The 25671-nt window shown below is 30.8% G+C and overlaps 1 protein-coding gene across 1 annotated transcript; it reads right to left on the reverse strand.

Annotated features, from left to right (window-relative positions):
* Positions 1–467: 467 nt before the first annotated feature.
* On the reverse strand, positions 468–6155 carry LOC107421942 (G-type lectin S-receptor-like serine/threonine-protein kinase RKS1). Its single transcript, XM_016031309.4, has 7 exons — positions 4757–6155; positions 3841–3972; positions 3468–3670; positions 2762–2972; positions 2399–2636; positions 985–1135; positions 468–888 (listed from the first exon to the last, which is right to left on the reverse strand). Exons 1-7 carry the CDS (start codon positions 6057–6059, stop codon positions 595–597), a joined length of 2532 nt encoding a protein of 843 aa, XP_015886795.3. The 5' UTR covers positions 6060–6155; the 3' UTR covers positions 468–594.
* Positions 6156–25671: the final 19516 nt, after the last annotated feature.

The following is a 25671-nucleotide window of genomic DNA, read 5'->3' on the forward strand; positions in this document are numbered from 1 at the left end:
AATATATTAAAAAAAAGCACAAATTGGATGCGCATGTAATCATATCCATATGTATTAGATATTGATCATCTTCTTTCAAAGAAAAAAAAAAATATTATTTATTATTATTGGTAATTATCATTTTATATGATCAATTTTAATTAAAATATAGGTTATTATTTTTCTATTAAAATTTTAAAATAAATTTTTTAATAGTAATTATTTAAATTACTAATTTTTATATAGATTTTATTTATGATTATTTAACAGTAACGATGAATAACATTTTTTTAAAATATATCATCATCAAATTGGACAACTCAGGCTTGTATCCATCAAATCGTGATGCCTACCAATTTATGGCTCAACCAGCTTGGAGAGAATTTATAAGCTATTGAAGTCTCCCTTTAAATCCTGCTTAAGAAATGTGAAAATTAATGAATATCTCAAATTCTTTGGAAAAATAAAACTTTTTTATATTTGAATAATTTTTAAGAGGGAAAAATTATTTATATCATTATATGATTAAAAAAAATACATTAATGTAGATATGTCCAGTATAATAGGTTATATCTAATGAGAATTTAAATACAAATCTAACAGGAGGCTAGGCCATTAGCGAGCTTCAATCACAGTACATGTCACTTCATTAATAGAATTAGCACTGGTTGATGGGTCTCCGCTAGTGCCGCTTCTCTTTATTACAAATGCAGGTGGCTTTGGGTAAGGAAGAGCTGCATCATTACCCAACATGAATATAACTGTTGACATGGATGGTCTATCCGATGCATGCTCTTGCACGCATAGCAGCCCTATTTGTATGCATCTTGATGCTTCTTTAGTAAATGATTCATCCAAAGATGAGTCAAGTATTTCCACGCATTTTCCATCTCGCCACAAGTTCCAAACCTACAAACAATTTTACATATAAGATATCTACTATGTTCATCCAAAACTAATATGGTTTTAATAAATTTTGTATATAGTATGATTTAAAATTCTTACATGTCCAACCAAATTGGAGTCGGTCTCCTCATGAAAGTAACCAGAATTCTTTTTTCCGGTAATAATCTCAAGCATCAAAACTCCAAAACTGTATACGTCTGATTTTATTGAAAATAATCCTTCCATTGCATATTCTGGAGACATGTAACCACTGTATAACAAGATAGATAACATAAAAGTTATTAAGAATTGTCACATTTGGATATTGGACAAATTATAATGGGTACAAATTAATATATGATCACTATCACGTTTAATTGTTCTATCAGCAACAGATAAGTTTAATTGTTTAATAGATACATACATATACATATATATATATATATATATATATATATATATAGACATATATATAAATATATCAACTATACAATATTAAATTGAAATATTTTATCACACCCATTGAATTTTTTTGGATGTTTTAATTGCACAAAGCCTATATATATATACACGAAAATTTTTATAGTGCGGAAGATCCGTATGCAGATATGAAGTATTGATAAGTTTTTTAAGAAAACGTGGTGTTTAATCTAACTGTTTTAGATGATTAAGTTTACTATTTTCAATTTAGAAAGTTGATACATATTCTCACCTAAGTCATATATATATATATATATATTATATGTATAAGTGTAGTTGGTAGAATGACAACTTCATAACTTATTGGATTAATTGTATTTTGATATCTTTTACTTGAAGGGTTTACAATTTAGGCCTTCAATTTTCAAAATATAAATTTAGACCCTCAGTTTTTAAACTAGTTGCAATTTTGTATAATTTGCAATTTTGACCAAACAAATAGGCAACAGTTTTTTTTTTTTTGGTTGATTTCTTTTCTCACAGATTTTGCTGTAAGTTCTGGACAGACCTATTATCAAGTTATTTGGCTAAAATTAGAAATTGGACTAATTTGCAATAAATTAAAAAAAATTTAAAGAACTAAATTGCTACTTTTGAATGTAAAAAGCATGCATAAATTGCAAGATAACAAAGTGCAACTAATGCTAACTCGTTACTTTAGCTTAGAAATGTTGTAAGTGCAATTTATTTGGCTAAAATTAGAAATTGGACTAATTTGTAATAAATTTAAAAGAATTTAAAGAACTAAATTGCTACTTTTGAATTTAAAAAGCATGCATAAATTGCAAGATAACAAAGTGCAACTAATGCTAACTCGTTACTTTAGCTTAGAAATGTTGTAAATGTTAAGAAGTACTACAAGACCAAGCTAAGGGACAATTTTAATATGTTTAAATAGTTTTTTAGGCTCATGCTCTTTTTGAGATGTAAGGAATGCATGCGGTGACTAAATGCGTGAATACACATAAAAATACCTTCTTTCTTAAAGAGGTTAAGGTGACTAAGTGGGATGAAACATAAATATACTTTCTTTCTATTAAAGAGATTAACTTACTATGTTCCCACCACGCGATTTGTATTTGCTTCAATTTGGTCCGTTCCAAATATTCTAGCCATGCCAAAATCTGCTATTTTGGGGTTCATAGCTTCATCTAGTAGAATATTGCTGGCCTTTAGATCTCTATGTATGATTCTTAATCTTGAATCTTGATGAAGATATAAGATCCCTCGAGCAATCCCACAAATTATATCAAAGCGTTTCCTCCAATCTAATATTTTCCTATTTGTTTCATCTGAGGCCAAAATTTGTAAATTAAGATTAAATGAGCACTCATGCTAAATTTGATATATGTTTCAATTCATTTCAAATGCGCACAAACCAAATTTTAAGAGAAACAAAATGTGAAAGAAGACGTACTAAAAATGAAGAAGTCCAAGCTTTTATTTGGCAAGTACTCATAGATTAACATCTTCTCGTCTTCATGAACGCAGAAACCTAAAATCCTCACAAGGTTCCTGTGTTGGAGTTTTGCAATAAGCATAACTTCATTCTTGAACTCTTCACTGCCTTGCCCAGAATACTTCGATAGTCTTTTCACTGCTATTTCCTTTCCATTATGGAGTACCCCCTGAATTCATAAATAATCCAAATATGTTTTAATTACGAGGCTCAAAATCACATGTTTTTGCACGCTGGGCTTGCCAAGTCCACTGTTCTCTAAAGTCTTAAACGTACAGAGTTGTATACAAAAGTTTGTCAATGCAATGAGACAAAAAAAATACCTTCATAGAATTATTGTCTTGCCCCCTCCATCTGGTAAAGTTTATGTTTTTGGTTTTCTGTTTCAGTTTTTTCTTAAAGTTATACTTAAATTGTGTATAATTGGTTTATCCTTTAGATGATAGTTCGATTTTTAACATAGCTAAAAGGTTAAAGGAAAAAAAAGCACAGAATGACTAAATTGAAAATTATTTCTAAAATGAAGCTCATTTTGACATTATAAATCAGTATGATGGTCGTTTATATCATTCATATATGCTTAATCTCTCAAATAAATGAAAAGCGGAAAACCAAAAATATAAACATTACAAATTGAGCCCTTATAAATTTTAGGGTCGATTACCTTATAAACGGAGCCAAAACCACCTTCTCCAAGCTTGTTAGCATCAGAAAATTTGCCTGTTGCTGCCGCTATGGTACTTATGCCGAAGAATGGTAAATCTGAATTTCTTGTACTTTCATCAAGCTCCTTTCTCGCTGGAGAGTCTTCAAAATAGGTTGAATTCAAGGAAGCACTATATGGAAATGCGTTCTGCCTTTCTTTCACTACCATCAAACACAAAAGAAATTAAATAATGCTTTGGCCCTCAGCAATTGAAGATTCTTAGATTTCCTTTTTGCTTGTAAATTAAAAATTATAAATGAAAAGTTCAAAATTTACGTTTGAGATACGTTTCAGCAATGGTGTTTGAATTAATTTGGTCAAAAAGTTTTACCTTTTCTTTTCCTCTTTGCCTTCAGATAAGCTAGGAGAACCAGAAAAAAGCATAGTACCATAGCTGACCCTACCGAAATTGCCACTTTCCAACCCTTGCTGATAGAATTATTTGACCCTTTTGCATATTCAGCTAGATAAATATGGCATAACAAATTAAATAACTGTTAGAAATTATTCATCCATGTTACCATGTAAATGAGAATTATTCTCTGCGCAAATTGAAGATGGTAGAAGTTTTTATTTTCATCATGTCACGATAAAAACTAATATACATGCAACTCTACATAATGGTCGATCATTACAAATACTTCGTTTCTATCCTGTTTTCTAAGAATTACTTCACCCTTATCCTTTCATTTAGCCGTTTAACCAACAAAAGTAAAAGTCCTTGTTTGTTTTCCAAGAAAATTTTTTAAAACAAGAACTAGATATTTACACAACAACCACTGAACTTGACATTAACTGCATTAATTTTCCAATACCCAAAAAAATCTACATTTCGTTGTAATGATTTGACGTAACAAGAAGATTATACGAGTAGCTGGGAGCAGATACTTTTATATTAATTATGTGGGTCTACTTGGCTCCATTTTCATGGCTTAGTTGGTGGGAAATTTATTAACATGTGCGGACCAAATTTGTCTCAACAAAAAAACTTAACAAATTCTCTCCACTTACTCTTAACATGTTGGACAGGTGACTTGAAAAAACAAAAGGTTGGAGTTACAACTTTTTTCCATGATTAAACCAGTCTTAGCAACAAAAATGAATTGATAAGGAAATACTAGTACTTATTTCAGAAAAAAAAAAAAAGAAGAAGGAAATACTAGTACTAATACTCAATATAATAATAATAATAATAATAATAATAATAATTTGGGTGTTGTAATTTGTAAAGATTTGGAATAAAATACCTAGCGTAGTAGCATCCACACGTACGTAAAGATCTTGCCCCACAGTGGGATACATCCTAGTGTCCACCAAATTCCCGTGCCATGTCAAGCACCCAATCCCTCCCTGTCTGTCATCTGCACTCATGTAACCCGTACAATTACAATCCCCCAAGCAAACCTCTTCGCACGCTTTCAAACCCAAACTCATATTCACACGTGCCTTTGAAGTGTCGGGAGCCTTCACACGTGTCAATCTCACGAACCCTTCTCCACTCCTGCACGTGCGAACCCCTTGTTTCCTCACGCACCCACTCGACGCGTCTCTGAGGAACCAATCCCGTGGCGACTTGGGTTCGAAGCCTGGTAAGCACGAGCACTCGAATTTATCCGTAATACTGGGGTCGCAATTACCGTTCGCCCCACACTTGCCGTACTCGTCGCACCACTCCGTTGGGGCAGACCAGAACTTGTTCCATCCTTGGGTTTGAACTTGCCACGTGGATCTCTCAACGAGTCCTGATTCTTCCACTGCCATTTTCGAAAATATAGAATCGTTGAGAATACCATACGTGATCGAAATCTCGTCCTGATTATTTACGTAACTGACATTGAAGATAAAATTGGGTGTCATCTCCGGTACACCGCTCCATCTATGACCCGTCCAAGGTCCACCACGCCACCAGGGAACCCGACCCTTATACAAGAAGAGCTGTGGATATCCATTCGGATCGATCCTGTAGGAGCAGTTTCCTGTACCCGGATCATCCGTGGACTTCCAAGAAGTCAGGAACCGGTCCAATCCGGATTTGCGGTCCAGCCCAAGTTTCATGAAAGGAAGCATGGTGTCCGTTGGGTAATCGAAGCTTTGCCATACGACATCGTTCTGCTGCGAAGTGGTGTTGTGAAAGAGAACAAGATTTCCGACATCTAAAAGCTTGGCTACGGAGTTGTTGTTGTTTGGCGAAGAGCGTGCTGAAATATTCGCGACCCAAATAGGATGTTCTGGGCTTTGATGGCCATAGATGATGAGTTTTCCACGGCCATTGATGGCCAATACTCCAGAGGAATCATTGATGGGATTGTCTCTGTTTGCGACCCAAACAACGGTTTGCTGAGTAACGTTCTTATACCAAATTCCAACATAGCGTTTGTGGGAATTTGGAGGGCTGAAGAACCCGAGAGCGAAGGCTTTTCGAGCACAGACTAGGACCTCGCCATCTCTGAGAGGGTGGGTCGAAGTAATTGTGTCAAGGCCGGAAATAGTAAAGGGTAGGAAAAGGAAGATGATGAGTAGTAGTTTACTGAAAGGAGAAGGAAGATCCATCTGTTTATTCAATTTCAGTATGGATACGAATCACTTGGGTGGGTGTAGCATAGCCATGGTATGGGCTAGTTGACCGGTAAATTGTATTATATAGTATTAGGTATATATAAATATGTATTGGTAATGATATAGTTTACGTGTATCGTTGGTAGTATTAGGTAGTTTTAATTAAAGGTCGTGAGGTCCACCTGAACCTTTCAGCGAAAATTACGCAAGAGGTCCACCTGAACCGGAAAAATCTGGTAGTTGCGCAATTGAAAAAGACATGAAACTAGGCAGAAGGCAACTCTTTAATTGGCTTTTAATATCCATGGCTCAATTATCTTGCCGATTAATTTAACGCAGGTTGAAAAATGAAAAAAGACGATTATTGCTCAGTGAAAAAGCTTCTAAAGTTGACATGTGAATATGTACGTCAACAATGACATGTGAATTTATACGTCGACAATTCATAATATGTATGGCGCTCAATATACACTGAAAAAAAAGCTGGCGTTTAGTTAACACAGCTAATTTGTCAATGGTCCAACAGAAAATCTTCATTACCCAAAAAAAAAAAAAAAAAAAAAAAAAAGAAAAAGTAAAAAAAAGACGGCCTTCAATAAAACTCACATTGTCGACAAATCAAAGATTACCATAAATATCAACAGCTGGCTCTGAAGAGATGGCTCAAAGTCGGCATAGTCACGGTCGATTAGCTCAATGAGCTGGTGGATGAGGGAAGAGAGATGGCTCTGGAGATTGGATCGAAGAGTGTCCTCTGGAACCAGAGCGGGTGGGCAATCTAGCGGGTCAAAGAAGAGGTCTATGGTTTATCCATTGGTGGTCGGGTGCATTTGCAGTGGCGGTCATCTTCTTGGAGTTGAAATCTTGGACTCCATTGGAATAGGAAGCGAAGGTCGGAGATGGAGAGAGGGAGAGGGACAGGAACAGCAAGAGGGTGAGATTGAAATTTTTTTTTTAGATGTGCAGCAGTTGGGTAAATTAGCAAAACGGCTCCGTTTGAAAAGAAATTGTTTTAACTAACAATGTTAAGATTAATCTGTGACATAGATACCTTTGTTACAATTTTATAAAAGAGTAATCTAGGTGGCCAAAATCCAATCGAACCTGTTTAATCCGTCCAATTCAATTTATTTTTAACGGTTTGGATTGAATTTTTACATCAATTGGATTGGATTAGATTAAAAATATTATAAATTGTATGGATTGGATTGGTTATAAATTAGAAATATAAATCAAATCCAAATAATATATTATATAATTAAAAAATTATATATTTTTTATTTTTTTCATTTTTATATATTAATTTTAAAATATTTTTTTCATTTTTATATATTAATTTTTAAATTTTTTTTTCCATTTTTATATATTGATTTTTAATATATATATATATATATAATTTTTTTTTTTTTACATCTCCATATCCCAAATTTCAAATCAAATTATAAATTGTAACCCTAAACTAAACATTTACCTTTATTGCCGCACACCACCAGTCCATCACCATCACCATAATATATATATATATATTTTTACATCCCCATCATATATATATATATATATATATATAAATCTACATATATTGTATCCAATTGTTACTTATATATATATATATAAATGTTTAAATATAATTTATTACTAATTTTATTGTTTTGATCTTTGTAGAGCTTATAGAATCAACTAAAATTAGTGAACCTGTCAACGTTGATTGACTTATGATTTACCAAAATTTTAAGATTAAAAAAAAAAAAGGAATTATGCATTGATTCTTGAGTGAACAAATTTTGACGAATGTATTATTTTATATTATTTGTTCTAACAATTTTAATTTGATTTTATAAGAGTGAGATGATAATATTAATGTTTACTATTTAATAAGTGCATGATGTGTATCATTTGCTACATTTTCTTCTTTATTTTCCATTGTAGACTATGTTGTATAATTCTAATTGTAATTTATATTTGGATAATTATAATTTATTATTTATATTTTATATTTGAAAATTTTTTTATTTGTATTATATATTTATAAATTAATAAGTTTCAAACCGATCAACCAATCCAAACCAAACCGATCATAAATGATTTGGTTTGGTTTGGATTTAATGCTTCAATGGTTTGGTTTAAATTGTAAATTAGAAAAACCGATATATATGGATTGAATTGTATTTCGGTCCAAAACCGAACCAATCCAATCCATGCTCACCCCTAGAGTAATCTATGATACAATACCACTGTCATAATAGCATACAAATTATTATATGACATTAGTGTTTTCTTTATGTTTTCTTTATTTATTTTTCCTAGTAGTGTCAAGAGTAATATATGACAATATGATATGGTAATATAACAACAATATACAGTTTCAATAAACTAGTTACAATTGTAAAACTATCATTGTTGACATACAAAAAATTCAAAAAATGTTTTGCTGCCAAATTTTAAAAGCTATTAATTGCAAAAATATGAGACAAAATAAGAGCTTATCACTAATTAAATGAGCCATTCACTAAACGTGCCAAAGATAATTTTGTTAAAAAGCACCTATATAGTGACAAACCAAAATTTGTGCTAGTATTTTTGTCGCTGTGCCCATGTTTTTTTTAATGAATATTCATCTACTTACATAGCCAATCTACAAAGTTTTAAACCAATATTTTGATAAAATTTTCAATTTTAGATATATACTGATTATTAGAGTTCAATGGATTTATTCATTAAGGCATCTCCAATAGCATGTCATTGCTAAAAAATGGCATAAATTGCCTTTTTTACTTATCGCTAATTAAATGTGCCAAAGATAATTTTGTTACAAAGCACATATCGAATGATAAATGAAAATTTGTCGCTAATATTTTTGTAGCTATGACTTTTTTTTTTTTTTTCTTTAGTGAATATTCATCCCCTTACATAGCCAATCTACAAAATTCGAAACCAATATTTTGATAAAATTTTCAATTTTAGATATATGCTGATCATTAAATTTCAATGGATTTATCAATTAAAGCATCTCGAAAGGCATGCCATTGCTAAAAATTGACATAAATGACCTATTTTGCTATTTCAATAGGGAATGACAAATTTTACCAAAAACATTTTTGGTGCCAAATTATATTTGATGTCATTGGCGAAATTTGCTAGTGGGTTCACGGTCCAAAAGTTGGTGAGCATCATATATTTATTAAATCGAATTTATTTTTTTAAGTAGCTAAAAGAATATTTAAATGTGGATTCCATATTTTTCACCTTTTATGCACACTTTCTCTTTAATATAGGTCTCATAATTTGATTAAAATGAATTTTAAGATTTGGCAATGCTATTTTTTGGCATTTGCTATTAGATTAGTAATAACAAAATTTGATATTGATATTACTATATATGTGTCAATATTAAATTTTGGAAATGACATAACAATAACAAAATAACATTTATTATTAGAGATGCTCTTACGTATTTAGATTTAACTGTATAGTCAATATTTTTGTTGATGCGGTGATTACTTTTACCATTGCCCAACCTCAACATCTCTATTTTTTTTTAAAAAAAATTTAAATATTAAGGTTAGTTGTATTTTGGTACTTTATAATTTTGAAATATTGCAAGTTCAATCATTAATTTTAAAACTCACTATATTAAACTTTTATTTTTTGATTTGTTGCAAATTGAGCCATGATTAATTACTATCGGAAAAATCAACTATACATCTCTATTTTTTAATTAAATATTAAGGTTAATTGTATTTTGGTCTTTATAGTTTTGAAGTCTTGCAATTTCAATCATTAATTTTAAAACTCACTATATTGAGCTTTTAAACTTTTGATTTGTTTCAAATTGAGCCATGATTAATTTTTCACTAACGGAAAATCAATTATATTCCCATATGAACTGCACAAGGCTATTAAAAATAAAAGATCCAAAGTGCAAAATCTTAAAACTATATTAAAATTCTACACTTTTTGTTTTATAATTTAAATTATACAATTGTAAAATGATTCCTATTTGATGCCCCATTTTTAAGTTTATTTCTTAAAATATAATTTTACTTTATTTCTTAAAATATAATTTTACTTACAAAAATAAATTGAGAATCAACTTTTTAATTATAATTTTAATAATATAAAATTATTTTGTTTAAAAATAATAAACACGCTAAAAAAATGGTTGAACATATAGGAATATTTTTATTATATTTTAAATTATATAAAAGATGTATAATTTTTAATATAGTTTTAAAATTTTGTTATTTGCTATCCGTTACTTTTCAAAAATTTGCATTTTGATATCCATGTGCAACTTATGTAGGATAGGATGAACCTTAACTTTTGGTTATGGTTAAAAGTTAACTAAGAGATCCAGGGAAAGTCCTAAACTGATTCTCTCTAATTTCTATCTTGCTTTAGGCTTCACCTGGATTCTAATTTTTATCAATTTTTTTTTTTTTTTTTAAAATTTTTCCTCGTAGTGTGTTACACGGGTGTTTACATACTCATACAACTCTAAGCATTCTATCCAACCAATCCAAGCCAAAAGAATGAAAAGAATGGAAGTGAATTATGACATGATATATCATAACAATTAACTTGACTAACAAATCATTTAACCCAACTATACAATAAGAGTTAATCTACATGCCACATTAACCTGGATATGGAATTTGTCAATAACTATGACGGAGCGTTCGCAACAACTTGTTTGCTGTGGTAATTCACAGTTCGCTGCTACAGGCGTTCTATTCTTGATCAGCTACAACTTCTATATTCAATTTACGATCCTTCAGCATACAGGTACTTTGGTTTGCCTAGAGCAAGAATTAAAAAGGATTCCCCATGCTCCCTAATGTTGACATAGTTTCCAAAAAAAAAAAAAAAAGAAAAAAAAAATGTTCTTCTATCTAAATCTATTAGATTAATGACTCAAGCTGCAGCTATGCAATCCGCCATAAAAACGAATGTAAATAGAGTAAGAAAGGTACAATTAGGATTTTTTTTTTTAATGGTTTAAATGATATTTTAGACAGTCAAATTATTGAATGCACATGTACACTCATTCAAATGAGTATGAATTCTGATAACTTATAAAAAAAACTTCTATAATTTTATTTATCAGTTCTCAGATTGTTTTTAAAAAAATTATGATTTTAAAATATAGTTAAGATTGATGAATCTATAAATATTTCATTTTTGCTTCAAATAAATTTTTAAATCTTAACTATTAAAACAATTCAAAGGTTTATAAAGATTTGTATTTGAATGAGAATGACAGCTCAAATGAATATATATTTGTTTTGAAAGAATTCAAAATAGAGCTAATTCTTGTTCAATTCCTTATTAATCTGATCAATATCATGAATATTACCACGGCCAGGAGTTTTATTTAAAAATTCTTAATCCCCTAATCTTATGTGAAAAAAAGAAGAAGAGAATTTAATAAAAAAGTGAAACATATAAAAAGCAAAAAAAAAAAAAAAAAAAAAAGGGAAAATATTAATAATAATAATAATAAATGGAGCACAAAAGGCTCCCTTTTTAACTAATTGTGAATTATGCCGTCTCATTAATTTTTAGTATTGCAAGCCTTGGCTTTAACTTTTAAGTAGATATGAGCTGAACTAAATAACAGCCTTCTGCACCGAACTTAGTTTGGATTTTATGCTAAAAAGAATTAAATAACTTATCGGATTAGTTAATTTTCAGGCATCTAATTGATCATACATGCATTTGTCTATTGGCAATTAAACAATTTTATAATAAAGTCCTCAGACCGGTCACCCCACCACTCGTATCTTATCAAGCATGTCAACAATGAAATTCTACCTTTCATGTGTCAAATAATTGACTGCGTTTTGAATTACTCAAAACACGACAAAGATTGTTTTTATTTCTTTTTATTTTTAATTTTTGGTATTGCTTGCTGAGTATACGATATTGAATAATAATACAATGTAAAGCAGCTTTGCTCGAGCTCATCGAGTTTCTAGCGCAGTTATGGTAATGCTATTCAACGAAGAAGATCCTCCTGACCTAGATGTAGAAGAGCCTGCATCAAAGCAATTTTGATGTAAATTTTTTTTATTTTTTATTTTTTGCTGAGAGGAGGAGGAAAATATTGGTTCTACACAAGTGTTAGAACTAAATAAAACACAACGATCTAATCAAAATGATCTAAAATCCAATACTAGTATAAAACTTTTTATCGCAAAATTTATTCTTCCGTTGAGCTTAAAATATGCCATGACAGTTAGAAAATTACCTCCATAATTTGTGGTTGAACTTGGGGTAGCCATTGCTCCATAATTGCCACTTCAAATTCCTGCAAATCAAGATCAAGTATCTATGCTCAAGCAGAATGGCACCCATTTTTCTCTATTCCCCAATGGGTTTCCACACACCATACAAGGCCTCACACTCACTACATCACTCACACATTTTTCATATAGCCCCAATTGACACCTCACACCAAAAATGGGTCAGACGCAAAAATGGGCTGTAATGTCAATATTAGTGTAGGTCTTGAAACATATTAAGGGCCTGCTATCAAATATACCATACCAGAAAAGAGTTCAACTGCTTTAGGTATTAAATCCAATATGTGCTCATCCTATCAAAATACATAATGCAATACAATAATTAATTAATTCCAACTAATATAATGATTATGTTAAGTCCATATAAATGTTCCAACAGAAAACTCATTGCATTGGCCAATGCAAATTTTCCGTACTTAACAGCGCAGAACAAAGCAAAACAGGGGAAATGAAATGCTACCAACATTAACAAATCTTGTAAACCAAAGTGCATCCTGTCTGTAGATTTTGTTCTGCTTTCATTTCAAGTCCATATTCACTTCAGAAAATTATCATTGTATATGGAAAGACATGGTTTGCTCTTTCCGCTTAAATTTCAAACGATATCAATATTTTTATGATATGATAATTTGATATTGGTTGGGGACATGATATTCTTATATTGGTAATCCAATAACAAATGATTCAACAGTGTCATCTTAGCCAATATTGTTTGAGCACATAGTGTTGAGGATGAAACTAATGTTATACATTATTAATTCTATCTTATATTTTAATACTTTATTATTATTATTATTATTGTTATTATTATTATTTTTTTTTCTGAATACTATGTATAAGGACCGTTACTGTATTCTTAATTATGAAATATTGATTGCTTGTTAAACCTTATAAATGTAAATTGCATAAAAGTAGGATATCCAAATTCGGGAGTCCAAGAGTTTTATTAAATGTTCTTGATGGAAAAAAAATATGAATGAAAGATCCCATTGAATTGAATTGGATGTATGAATCTAAGAAATAGTGAGAATTCTTTATCTCTTAATTCAAAAATCCAAGATTTGAATTGATGTCCTTTCATGAGTCCTCCTTAATTCTGTCTTATATTTTAATACTTTATTATTATTATTATTATTTTTCCTGACATTATGCTGAATTGGGTGAGGGATATTTTTTAGCACCGTTGGTCATTGCCATTTGCAATAGAAAATTGATGTGGTCTTAGTACATACTTCTCATGAAGTATAATAAATCAAACCCCAAAGTACAAGTCATTGCCATGATGATGTATCTGGTCTTTCTTTAATAGAAAAATGGAAGAATAGACAAAAGAAATAGAATGAATTTGGGTTTCAAATAGAAAAACTGATAAATCAAGACACCCAATTTCCATGAAATGGTTGAAAGAGAAAAAAAGGACCTAACATTCCCAAGAACTACTTTTACAAAGTAGGTGATCAATATATACTTCACATTATAGCATGTATGCAGGAGGGGTGATCTCAGATATCTATGAGATCAAATTTGTATAGCAGATGTTTTGTGTGATAAATTTCTGCTATTACCTGAAGCTACCTTAGTTCATATGAGCTAGGAAATTTAAGGTCATCATCCATAATTCAATGCGGATCTATTGGGAATCGGAGCTGCTCCTATTATATATTGAGCATATCAAAATGGAATCTTAGCTTGCTCCATGATTGTTACATCAATATGTGATGATTGCCTATTGCCTCATCTTCAAAGCAGATAACATAACCAGTATGTCTTTATAGAAACTCTTCTAAATGTTGAAGAATCTGGACCACCATTAGCATTTTTAAAAGTAAATGCCGGTTTAGTAGAAAATGGAAGAGTGGTCTCATATTTAAACTTGGTTGGCTAGTTTGTTTCTTTTTCTTGAAGTCATGAGAGCCCAATCGGATGCATTTTAGCACTTTAAAAGTTGGGTATGACTTGTCATTTATGACTGACCAAATGACAAGTCATCTATGTCCAAGACTCCCAGATCTAAAACAATTGAGAGTATAATGTCAGGGGACAATATTATCAAATTCTATACTTGATCAGGACATTTACAAATCCAATATTGGATTAGTAAAAATGAACTGTGTTGGAAGCTTGATTTGCAGCCTTATATGGACGTATGCTAGCAACATTAGGTTTATTTACCGCTAGAATGTCAAGAAACAATTGACAAGTAAACACATCAATAGAGAAATTTGAGTTATAATAACTAATAAGAATGATCTTTCTCCTAGTTATTCATGTGCTAGTTTTGAATTACATATGCATAATATTCCAAAAATTTAAACAGAATGAAAATCTAAACTTTATGCAATATTAAAAGGAAAAGCAACAGATAGTTTTTCTTAATTTGGTCCAAAAATAATAAAACACAGTGTCAAACAAAGAAAAGCCTTTAATCTTCCTTATTCAAGTCATTTTTTGCAATTTTCATGTGTAAGTTCCACGACAAATGTAAGAAACTTACAAGCTGCTAAATTATTAATGCTAATACTACTGAATATAATCCTTTAATTGTAAAACTATAATATTATATACACTATCTACTTAAATAGAGGAAGTTAAATTTGTTGTGCATAGCTATACTAGCTTACTTATTACAATTTAAATACAACTTGAGAAAATGGTAGGCCTTCAGCGGGCTTCAACAATAGTACATGTCACTTCATTTATAGGATTACCTACTTTACCAGTTGATTGTTCTCTACCGGTGTCAGTTCTCTTTATTATAGATGCAGGTGGCTTTGGGGAAGGAAAAGCTGCATTATTACCCAACATGAAGACAACTTCTTACATGGTTGGTCGATTTGATGCATGCTCTTGAACACACAACAGCCTTATGTGGATGCATCTTGAAGCTTCTCCAGAAAATGATTCATGCAAAGATGAGTAAAGTGTTTCTAGGCATTTCCCATCTCTCCGCATATTCCAAACCTAAGACAATTTATATCATCATCTGATCAGATTCAAGACATACAAAACTTATACTCTTACATGTCCAACCAAATTGGAATTGGTATCCTTGTAGTAGTAACCAGAATCCTTTTTTGCCAGTAAAGATCTCTAGTACCAAAACTCCAAAGCTATATACATCTGACTTTATTAAAAATAGCCCTTCCATCACATACTACGATGACATGTAATCACTATAATCGTATAAGTGACATATAATCTTAAGATCATTGCCTTTGGATCAAACAAACTATCAACAAATATAAATATCAAGACTGTTAAATATATACTTTAAGTAGTTCTTGGGTTATAGTATTGTTGTGCCTAAACAAGTGAAGCAATTTAATCAAATTTTTAGTGTATAACAACCTGATACTGAACAAAAAACAACCACTGCTAATATTGGAAAGAAATCTGCACACAACATACAAGGATTTATCTGTGGTTGAAAAAAAATTATGCCATCATCCATGTGAGTGTTATTTGCATTCCACTTATCATATGTATCAAAAAGGGCTACAAGACTCTTCCTCATCATCACAATAATTTTCCACTGCAAACAAGCAATCTCAAACTGCAATTTCCAAGTAATCTTAAAGAGATCTCGAACTACAAAAGTAATTCCTTCTTATTGTGCTTTCAGAAGAAAGAAAATATCTTGTATTTAGTATTTCATCTCTCTTGTTCTTAGAATTAGCCCTATATGTGTGTGTGTGTGTGTGTGTGTGTGTGTGTTTGTGGTTTTAAGAAAGCTTTTAATGGATAAAACATAAGACTTAGCCACAAAAAGACAACTTTCTTTAGTGATATTATTCCAAAAGTGAGTCATACAGAGTATGTTATAGTGAGATAGAAAGGGATGCAGTGATTGATTGAGTGGGCTTTAGAAATCTTGAAAGCACCTTATTCTTTTCATGGGGAACTAACTTACTAAGTTGGTGTTTGTGATTTTAAGAAAGCTTTCAATGTTTAAAACATAAGCCTTAACCACAAAAGGACAAAACTTTCTTTAATGAAATTATCCAAAAAGTGAGTCATACAGAGCATGTTATAGTGAGATATAAAGGGATGCAGTGACTGTTTGAGTGGAATTTATAAATCTTAAAAGCACGTTCTCCTATTCATAAAGGATTAACTTACTACGTTTCAACTACCCGATTTGTATTTCTTTCAGTTTGATCCCCTCCAAATATTCTAGCCAGACCAAAATCTTCAATTTTAGGATTCATTGCAGCATCTAGTAAAACATTACAAGCTTTCAAATCTCAGTGGATGATTCTTAATCTTGAATGATGAAGATATAACATTCCCCCAGCAATCCCACAAGTTACGTCAAACCTTTTTTTCAAGTCTAGCAATTTTCTATTCGTTTCATTTAAGCCCAAAATAAGAAGATGAGATTAAGCTCTTGCTTAATTTGCAACAGAAAGCATTTCAAAGTGAAACAACACCACTTTTGTTTTGGCAAATACTCATAGATTAACATCTTCTCCTCTTCCTCAATGCAACAGTCTAAAATCCTTACAAGGTTCCTGTGTTGGAGTCAGAATAATTTCATTCCTAAAACTCTTCATTTCCTTGCCCAGAGTACTTTGATAGTCTTTTCACTTTTATTTGCTTTCCAATTATGAGCATACCCTAGATTCATGATACAAATTTGATTCATGTGCTGCTTTTTCTTAGCTACAGATCTAAAATTCAAAAATATTTGCATACTTAATTATTATGGTTGTAGCTTTCCATTTTGTTCAAGTCCACTTAAAGATAAAATACAGAAATGTGCCATCTCTAGAGGCATATGAATATCTCTTAATACAATTGGAGTGACTTTATTAATAATTTGAGGTTGAGGACCTTATAAACAGAGCCAAAACCACCTTTCCCACGTTTGTTAGCAACAAGGAAATAGCCTGTTGCAGCAACTATGGTATTTGGATCAAACAAAGGTAAGTCTGAATTTCTTCTACTTTCATCAAGGTTCTTTGTTCCCGGAGATTCTTTGTGATGGGTTGAACTTATGGAAATACTAAATGGACTCCTTCTAATATGTTTCACTTCATAAAAACAAAAAAATAATATTCTTGGCATATATGATATGTTCAATTCTAGATAGGGATGGGCATGGATTGGATTCGTTCGGTTTTGGACCAAAATATAATCCAATCCATACTGTTCGGATTACCTAATATAGAATCTAATCCAAATAATTTAAACATTAAACCCAAACCAAACCAAAAAATTTATGATCGGTTTGGTTTGGATTGGTTAACCAGTTTGAAACTTACTAGTCTATAAATATATAATACAAATAAAAAATTTTCCAAATATAAAATATAAATAATAAATTATAGTTATCCAAACATAAAATACAATTAGCATAATCCAACATAGTCATCATCTCACTCCTACAATGGAAAATAAAGAAGAAAATGTAGCAAGGCAGGTAAATGTTTAGGGTTATGGTGGAAGTGCGACGGCAAGGCAGGTAAATATTTAGGGTTCCAATTCAATTTGGAAATTGGGGATGGAACCGATGGGTTAAAAATATATATATATAAAAAATTAATATATAAAATATATATATATATATATATATATATAAAATTAATAAATAAAAATGAAAAGAAATATTAAAAATTAATATATAAAAATGAAAATATATATATATATATATATATATTTATAATTTTTTAATTATATAATATATGATTTGCGTTGTATTGGATTGGATTTGATTTATATTTTCAATCTATAACCAATCAAATCCAAATAATTTACAATATTTTGAACCCAATCCAATTTAATTGATGTAAAAATCCAATCCAAACCGTTAAAAAATCCAAACCGTTAAAAATAGATTGAATTGGGCGGTTTAAATGAGTTGGATTGGATTTTGCCCACTCCTAATTCCAGATACTTACAGTAGCTAGCTTACTTAAATAATGCAAATTATGGGGAAAAATAATCTAGAGAAGAAAAATTAAAGCTAGGGAAATTAGTATCTTACCTTTTCTCTTCCTTTTGCTTTCCAATACACAAAAGAAACAAGAAGAAAGCACAGTACAAACAAGACTACTAAAATTGCCACCGTCCTAGTCTTGCTGGTAAAACCATTATGTGAGACATTTTCATATTCAGCTACACACATATATATAAAACTAATAATTAATAAAAAAAGGTCGTAGATTAGAATTGTGCAAGGTGAAGAGGATATGTGTTTTGCTACTAAGAAAATTTTTAAAGTTAGGATGGCATAATTTGTCATTACTTACCTAAATCAACGGCATCCACACGCACATACAAATCTTGTCCTCCTTCTGTAAGCATTTTGGTTTCCATTAAATTCCCATGCCATATCATATATCCACCTCCAAGTTTGAGAACCGCCATCGCATAAGCCCTGCAAAAGCAATTCCTGAAGCACTCCGTTACACTCATCCAACCTTAGATTCATATATACCTGCATAATGGACGTGTCTGGTGCCTTCACATGGACCACCTTTATGAATTCTTCGTCCTTAGCACACATGAACACCCTATGCTTCTTTACACAGTCGGAGGAACCATCTCCCAGGTACCAATCACGCGGTGACCCAGGTTTGTATCCTAGAAGCACTTGCACTCAAAGAAGCTAACATTGTTCTGAAGATATAGAAGCTAAACTTACCACAGTCACTGTAATGGTCGCACCAGTCCATTGGTGACCACAACAAGGTGATGAATTGTCGCTCTTGTTCGTGCCGAATGAAGCTGTGGGGCAACCTTGTTTCTTCCACATCCATTCGTGAGAATATGGACTTCTTAAACATGTCTCAAGTGTTAGTTATTTCGTCATTGTTATTGACAAAACTGACACTGAACAGGAAGTCAGCTTGCATGGCAGGCATGCCGCTCCACAAAAGGCCATTCCAGTAACCAGCCCTCCACCATAGAGATTGACCCCTATACAATAGCAAGAGAAGGATCCCATTTGGGTCGATTTCATATGAACAGGTTCCAGTTCCAGGGTTATCTTTAGACTTCCAAGATATCAGTCCTGTCCTTTTATCCAATCCAATTTTCATGCTTGGAAGCATCGTCTGAATGGAATGGTCAAAGCCTTGCCACAGAATTACCCTTTGGACTATGGTACTATCTTGCAGGTTGACTAAGACTAAATTTCTTGAGTCTAACAGTACAGATATCAACTAGTCGGTGGGCGAAGAGTAAGAGACATTAACATTTGTAGCCAACGAGGAGGAGACTTGAGTATTATGGTGTTTGTCTTATAGTATGAGGTTTCCATGAGCATTGATAGACAAAGTAACAGTGGTATCATTAAGTGGTTTGTCCCTATTTGCAACCCAAACATTAGTTTCCTTTGAATACTTGTACCATATGCCAAGGTAGCGGAAGTTGAAGGACTTTCCTGGACTAAAGAAATCAAGTTCAAACATTTCGCCATTAGAGACTAAAATATTGCCGTATGAAGGATTGGTTCATAACTATGCTACTGTCTTGAGCCATGCAAGACCCAAAAGGAAGTAGGAGTTGAATCCCTACATGGAGAAACCTTTTTTGTGAATTCATGCTAAAGCCAAGCCTAGAGTGTCTTTTTTTGTTTTTTTGTAAATGGAATATGTGCTCATTTGTATTCATTCAGGCCTTCGGCTCACATAATTAGAGTCTCGCTGATATATATCAATTAGTTTACCACAGAAAAATCTTGGGCATGATGATCTTGACACTTTGCAATGCAAGTGTGCATAGGTAGTTTAGTCGTGGGTCAGTGTCAAAAAATCATATATAACTACTCCTGCAACTTAATTTCTTTGGCCCCTGAGGAATTGTTCTATATAAATGTGCTGACTAAGGTGATCAATCCCCAAATCATTTCATTGCATGAGTAACGATAAATTAAATTGAACTTTCTTTGATTAACTATTAAATCTGCTTGGAAAAATATTAGTATTCAGGAGGACTAACATATATAGCTTCACTATGACTAACATATATAGCTTCGCTACTGTCTTGAAAAGTCTCAGGCGATATGGCCTGGCTTTTAGTCGGAATGTCTATAATACTACTAAAGAGACCATTTATTTATTTATCATTTTTTTAAAAAGGAAAAGGAAATCATGATCTACAACTAAATGTTGACCTAAAGCAAAAATCTCATATGTCATATTCGAATGCAATAAATAGTGTTTTTATTTTGGATCCATCCGCAAGACCCAATTGCAATATCAAAGAATCTCTACAAATTCCTATCTCTTTAAATAACCAACTGTGCAAATTGGAAAATTATTACAAAATGAAAACCATGCAAATTGGATTTTTTCATCCGAAAGATTGTTATACTTGTAATTTTTTATTGGAAGCCTTCAATCATCTTACACTCCAGTTCAGCCCATTGTATCCAGAGGACGAAAGTCAATCATAAATGATGCCAATATTCTAAAAGGTGTAAGGCGTCGCAAGTCGGCAATGCCAATCCTTAAGCCTTACGAGCCTTGGCGTGCCTAGGTGAAGCCTAGGCATGAAAAAACGTTTCACAATTATATTATTATTTTAATTATTGTAAGGTTACTAAATAAACAAAATAATTCATATTTTAAATGTCAAAATATATATAAGTTTATATTACTTTTGTATGTACAATAAACATGAATTAGTATGTAATTGATCATAATAGATTTATGGAAATTCTGATTTTTAAGTTTCCAACAACAGATTAGTTTCAGAACATATATATTACAAACCTCTAATTACCTAATAATTCCTGGATTAATACATACTTTAGCTATTACCATAATCTAACTCTTGTCTAATTCTTTATCGGACTCCAATTCAATATCTACATCTTCATTTTCCTCGGGCTCCCTAATTTCAACTTGAGCATTTTTAGAACATTTTTTAAGTGTTAACATATCATTCTCTATCTCATAATCATTTTAATCATCATCACAACTTTCGGCAATCTATGATTGTGCATTACTAGCATCGCTTGCTAGTTGAGTCTTTAATTTATTACTCTTCCTTTTCTTATTCATCAACCTTGCATTAAATTGAACATAGACTAGATTGTTCATCCTTATGGTGTCTAGTCTATTTCTCTTCTTAGTGTGCACTTATATAAGAAGAAGTTAGAGAAAAATTTAGTATACTTTATAAATGATTAAACTAGTACCTTATAAGTCATAACCACTAGCAAAGTAATAATTTAATATATAACAATATAATTAGTACTTACCCCTTCAAAGACACTCCAATTTCTTTCACACCCAGATGAACTAGTAGTTAAACCAAGGATCCTTTTTGCCATCATTTTCAAATTTGGTGTTTCATTTCAATAGAAGTCCCACTAATTAACTAGTATATAATATATATATATATATATAAAAGAAAGAGAGTGAGAGAATTGTTATGTGTAATATGATATATATGTGTGGGGTGTGTGTGTGTGTGTGTGTGTTTGTGTAACATATTAACATAAAAAAATAGAATAATATTAACATACTTGGATTATAACTAGCATCATTGTTATCACATCCACTTACTGCTAGTTTTTTTCCAAATGCACATTTTTTGTTAGTATACCTTTGTATCTCGGTATTTATCACATGGTATTGCATTTGAGCATCGAGAAAGAACTTCTCAACACAAATGATAACATTATTTGTTATCAATAGATCATCTTTGATATGTGAATTCTTAAAGAAGTAAAACAGATTCAAAAAGTAAGTTGTTGTATGAAGTGGACTATCAAGACAATCCTTGCTTTTTGCATCAATAATGTTTAAGATTGGCATATAGTCACATTCCTTCTTCAATATCTTTTTAATGTCATCCTTTACCTTTAGTAGCTCTCCATAAACAAAGCCCATTGAAGGCTTTTCCTCTCCATCAACAAGTCTAACCACTTTCACTAATAGAGTGAATACCTTCAAACACAATTCTATTGAGTTCCAATAATCATTGGGAACAACAACATAAAATGCTTCTTTTCCTTTTTTGCTCCTTGACCATTTGGTGCTATCCCATTCATTGCTTGTCATCATATTTCTCAATTCTTACTTTTTATCAAGCAAACTTTGCAATGTTAGGAAAGTAGTTGCAAACCTAGTGATTCTCGGATGAACAATCCCTTTTTTGGTAAACTTTCTCATCAATGCCAAAGTCTTATGATGTGCATAGATGAAAATAGTGAAGGATTTGGCCTTATGAATCACTTCTTTGAAGCTACGAAGTTTAGAGATTCCTTAAAGCATAAGGTTTATGGTATGAGTAGCACATGATGTCCAAAATATGTTAGACCATTTTAATGCTAATAAATTTATGGCGGCCATATTATTGGAAGCATTATCGGTCACAATTTGAACCAAAATTTCATGCCCAATATCTTTAATACATTCGTTGACATAGTCAAATATGTATTGACCGCTGTGAGCATCATCCGAAGCTTCCTTTGAAGAAAGAAATATGGTTCCTAGTTTACAATTCACACATAAATTCATGATGCTTCTTGTCACTCAAAGCATCGATCATGAATGAGCACCCATTTATTTTTTCACTCTTCTTCTTGCTTCTTGAGTATTTCTTTTGTTCTCTCCATTTCTCCCTTCAAAAGTGGCTCTCTTAGTTGAAATTAAGAAGGAGGAGTATAACGCGAGCCATATTGACCAAGAGCTTCAACAAATCTTTTGAAGCTATCATTGTCAATGACATTAAAAGGAATCCCGACTTCATATACCCATCTTGCCAAATATTGATGAACTTCAAGTAATATTATTTTGAAAATTACATCATTAACATTTGTTGTTTCATTTTCTTACTTGCACTCATAGAAGCATTATCAACTTTGATTGGCCTTACAAATTGATCCATGATACCCACATTAATAGGTCTTTTCCGTGTCCTTCCCTCACTAATAGAAATTTTTTCTTCTTCTTCTTCTTTCTCCTCATGTGTAGGCAAAGACATAATCACATCATCTCGTTATCTAGCAACACTCAATAGCTTCTCTATCATTTTAGACTTGTTCTCCTCAAGCGCCTCACGACATTTGACTTTTTGCTCCTCACTTACTTTAAGGCATGGTTTCACACCCCTTCCCTTGATACCGGCTATGTGGACTTTGTGCCTATTAATTCATAACTTTACCACATAATATGCATTTTACATCATTAGCATTACTAGGATCTACAAGAACTGCGGTTTCCCATCCAACATCTCCGGAGTCTTTTTTTAGTTCCTAACCACTAGAATTAGATGCAATGGAAGAATTATTTTGTTTCCTTGATTCCTACAAAATTGAGTAATATGTGCAATTTAAAATTTTAATTCAATAAAACAAACTAACATTACTAAATAAAATACAAGTGTAAAACATGCGTATGAAAAAGTAGCTAATTATCATTGTAATAATCACAACTCATAAATATTTTTAAACTAGACAATAATTAAAAGATTTAAAGTACATAAAATAATCTCTTTTACACATTTTATCAAACACCTAGAAGGCAATAACACAAACTTTAAAAAAAAAGAAAAGAAAATGTACCATTAACCTTTGAAACACTCAAATAGTACATAATACATAATACAAATTGTTATTTAATCTTGACATCAAATGGCCAACAAATGGATACAATTGTCATATCTAAAAAAGAATAAAAGAAGATAAAAAAAGAAAAAAAGAAAAAAGAAAGAACTAGAAAGGAAAAAAATAACAAGAAGAAGAACAAGAGAAGAGAAAGAAGAAAAACAATAATAATAAGAAGAAGAAATGAAAGGAAGAAAACAAATATCATGGATTTTTAAGCTTACGATGCTTAAAAAGGGGGAGACCATGTAGAAAGAAAACTTTTTTCTTTTTTGGGTTTGTGTCTATATTTTATATATTTGTAAAGAGTAAACTACAACCGGGTAAAAAGAAGATCCTTATTTTTTATTTTTGAAAATATGTCTTGTAAGTTGCAAGTTAATAGAAACAACTGGTAAGCTTTTTCTCTTTGACCCATTTAAATATTAAGAACGTGGGTTTCCAAATGAAAAAAATTGTGAGGTGCCCACTTGCTTAAAAAGTATATTATTTTATTTCTTTTATTTTATTTTTTAGTTAAATTTTCTCTTTAATTCTTTAATCCTTATACACTATGTTTTTATTTATTTATTTATTTTTTGTTTAAGAAAAAAAACTTAATCTTAAAAAGTTTCCATTTTTTAACAATATTTTTTATTTTTTATTTTTTATTTTTAATTTTTTATGAATTGTTTTTTTAATATTTTTTAAAAATTAATCTTAAATAAAAAAATTGTGAACAAAAAGGCTCATGGGCATTAGACAGTCAATATAATATTAACGGTTTTTTTCTAAAATTTACTAATATACGAGGCGTTATATAAAAACATCTGGATTGTGCATTTTCCTACATTTTAAAACATTGAATGATGTATAGAAAAATAACTTCACTTAGAAATCGGAGTCAAATTAATTGGTTATGCTTCTTTTCTTTCATTAATACTTGGGGACACCGTGGGACCTCTCTTCCTCACATGCCAAAAGGTTTTGCTTCATCATTTTCGTGGTTGTAAAAATTTCTTGTCATACACAGAAAGGGGATAAGGATCTCCAATTTTATGAAAATAACGGATCTCCACTTGATATAAGCATTTTATGCTATATTAATATTTATTCAATGGCTATAATTAAATTTATTCATTTTACTAAAAGGAAATTTTCTAAACTTTCAATAACCTTATAAATGACATTAATTTCTTTCCATGTTATTTTAATATATATATATATATATATATTTTAAAACCAAATTCATTTTCCTATTTAAATTAAGAGAATATATATTTCAAAAATAAATAAAGAATATAAAAATTATAATGAAATTTTATGATTTATCAACCTTCAACAATTCAAGCAACTTTATAATTTTTTTTTTAAAACTAAAATATAGTAACAATATTTTGATTTACAGCTTTCGGTGGCTTATTAGTTTAGAAATTTATCCATATATATATATATATATATATATATAAAATTCAAAAAAATAAAAAACGATATGAACTACCATAATAAAATGTTTATGATTTATCAACCTTCAAAAATTCAAAAAATTTCATAATTTTTTTTTTAAAATAAACTATAGGAAAAAGATTTTAATTAATAGTTTTTGGTGGTTCATTAATTTAGGCTGATAAATAAGGAATGTTTATTCATGAAATTACAAAAAAATGGAAATCATGAATAGAAATTTTTATTGATATGTTTGTTTACTATCTTAAATTAGATTTCAATGTTTAGTATTTATAAAGATTTTTTTTGAAAAATA

This window comes from Ziziphus jujuba, chromosome 1 (assembly GCF_031755915.1).
Source record: "Ziziphus jujuba cultivar Dongzao chromosome 1, ASM3175591v1".
NCBI lineage: Eukaryota > Viridiplantae > Streptophyta > Magnoliopsida > Rosales > Rhamnaceae > Ziziphus > Ziziphus jujuba.

What these genes read in the sequence shown, in the direction of transcription:
- LOC107421942 (XM_016031309.4), bottom strand. Translation starts at nt 6,059, where the DNA reads ATGGATCTTCCTTCTCCTTTCAGTAAACTACTACTCATCATCTTCCTT. An exon ending in TGTGGATGCTACTACGCTAG is followed by an intron (nt 3,973 to 4,756) that starts GTATTTTATTCC and finishes ATATTTATCTAG; the next exon opens with CTGAATATGCAAAAGGGTCA. An exon ending in GTTTTGGCTCCGTTTATAAG is followed by an intron (nt 2,973 to 3,467) that starts GTAATCGACCCT and finishes TTATGAATTCAG; the next exon opens with GGGGTACTCCATAATGGAAA.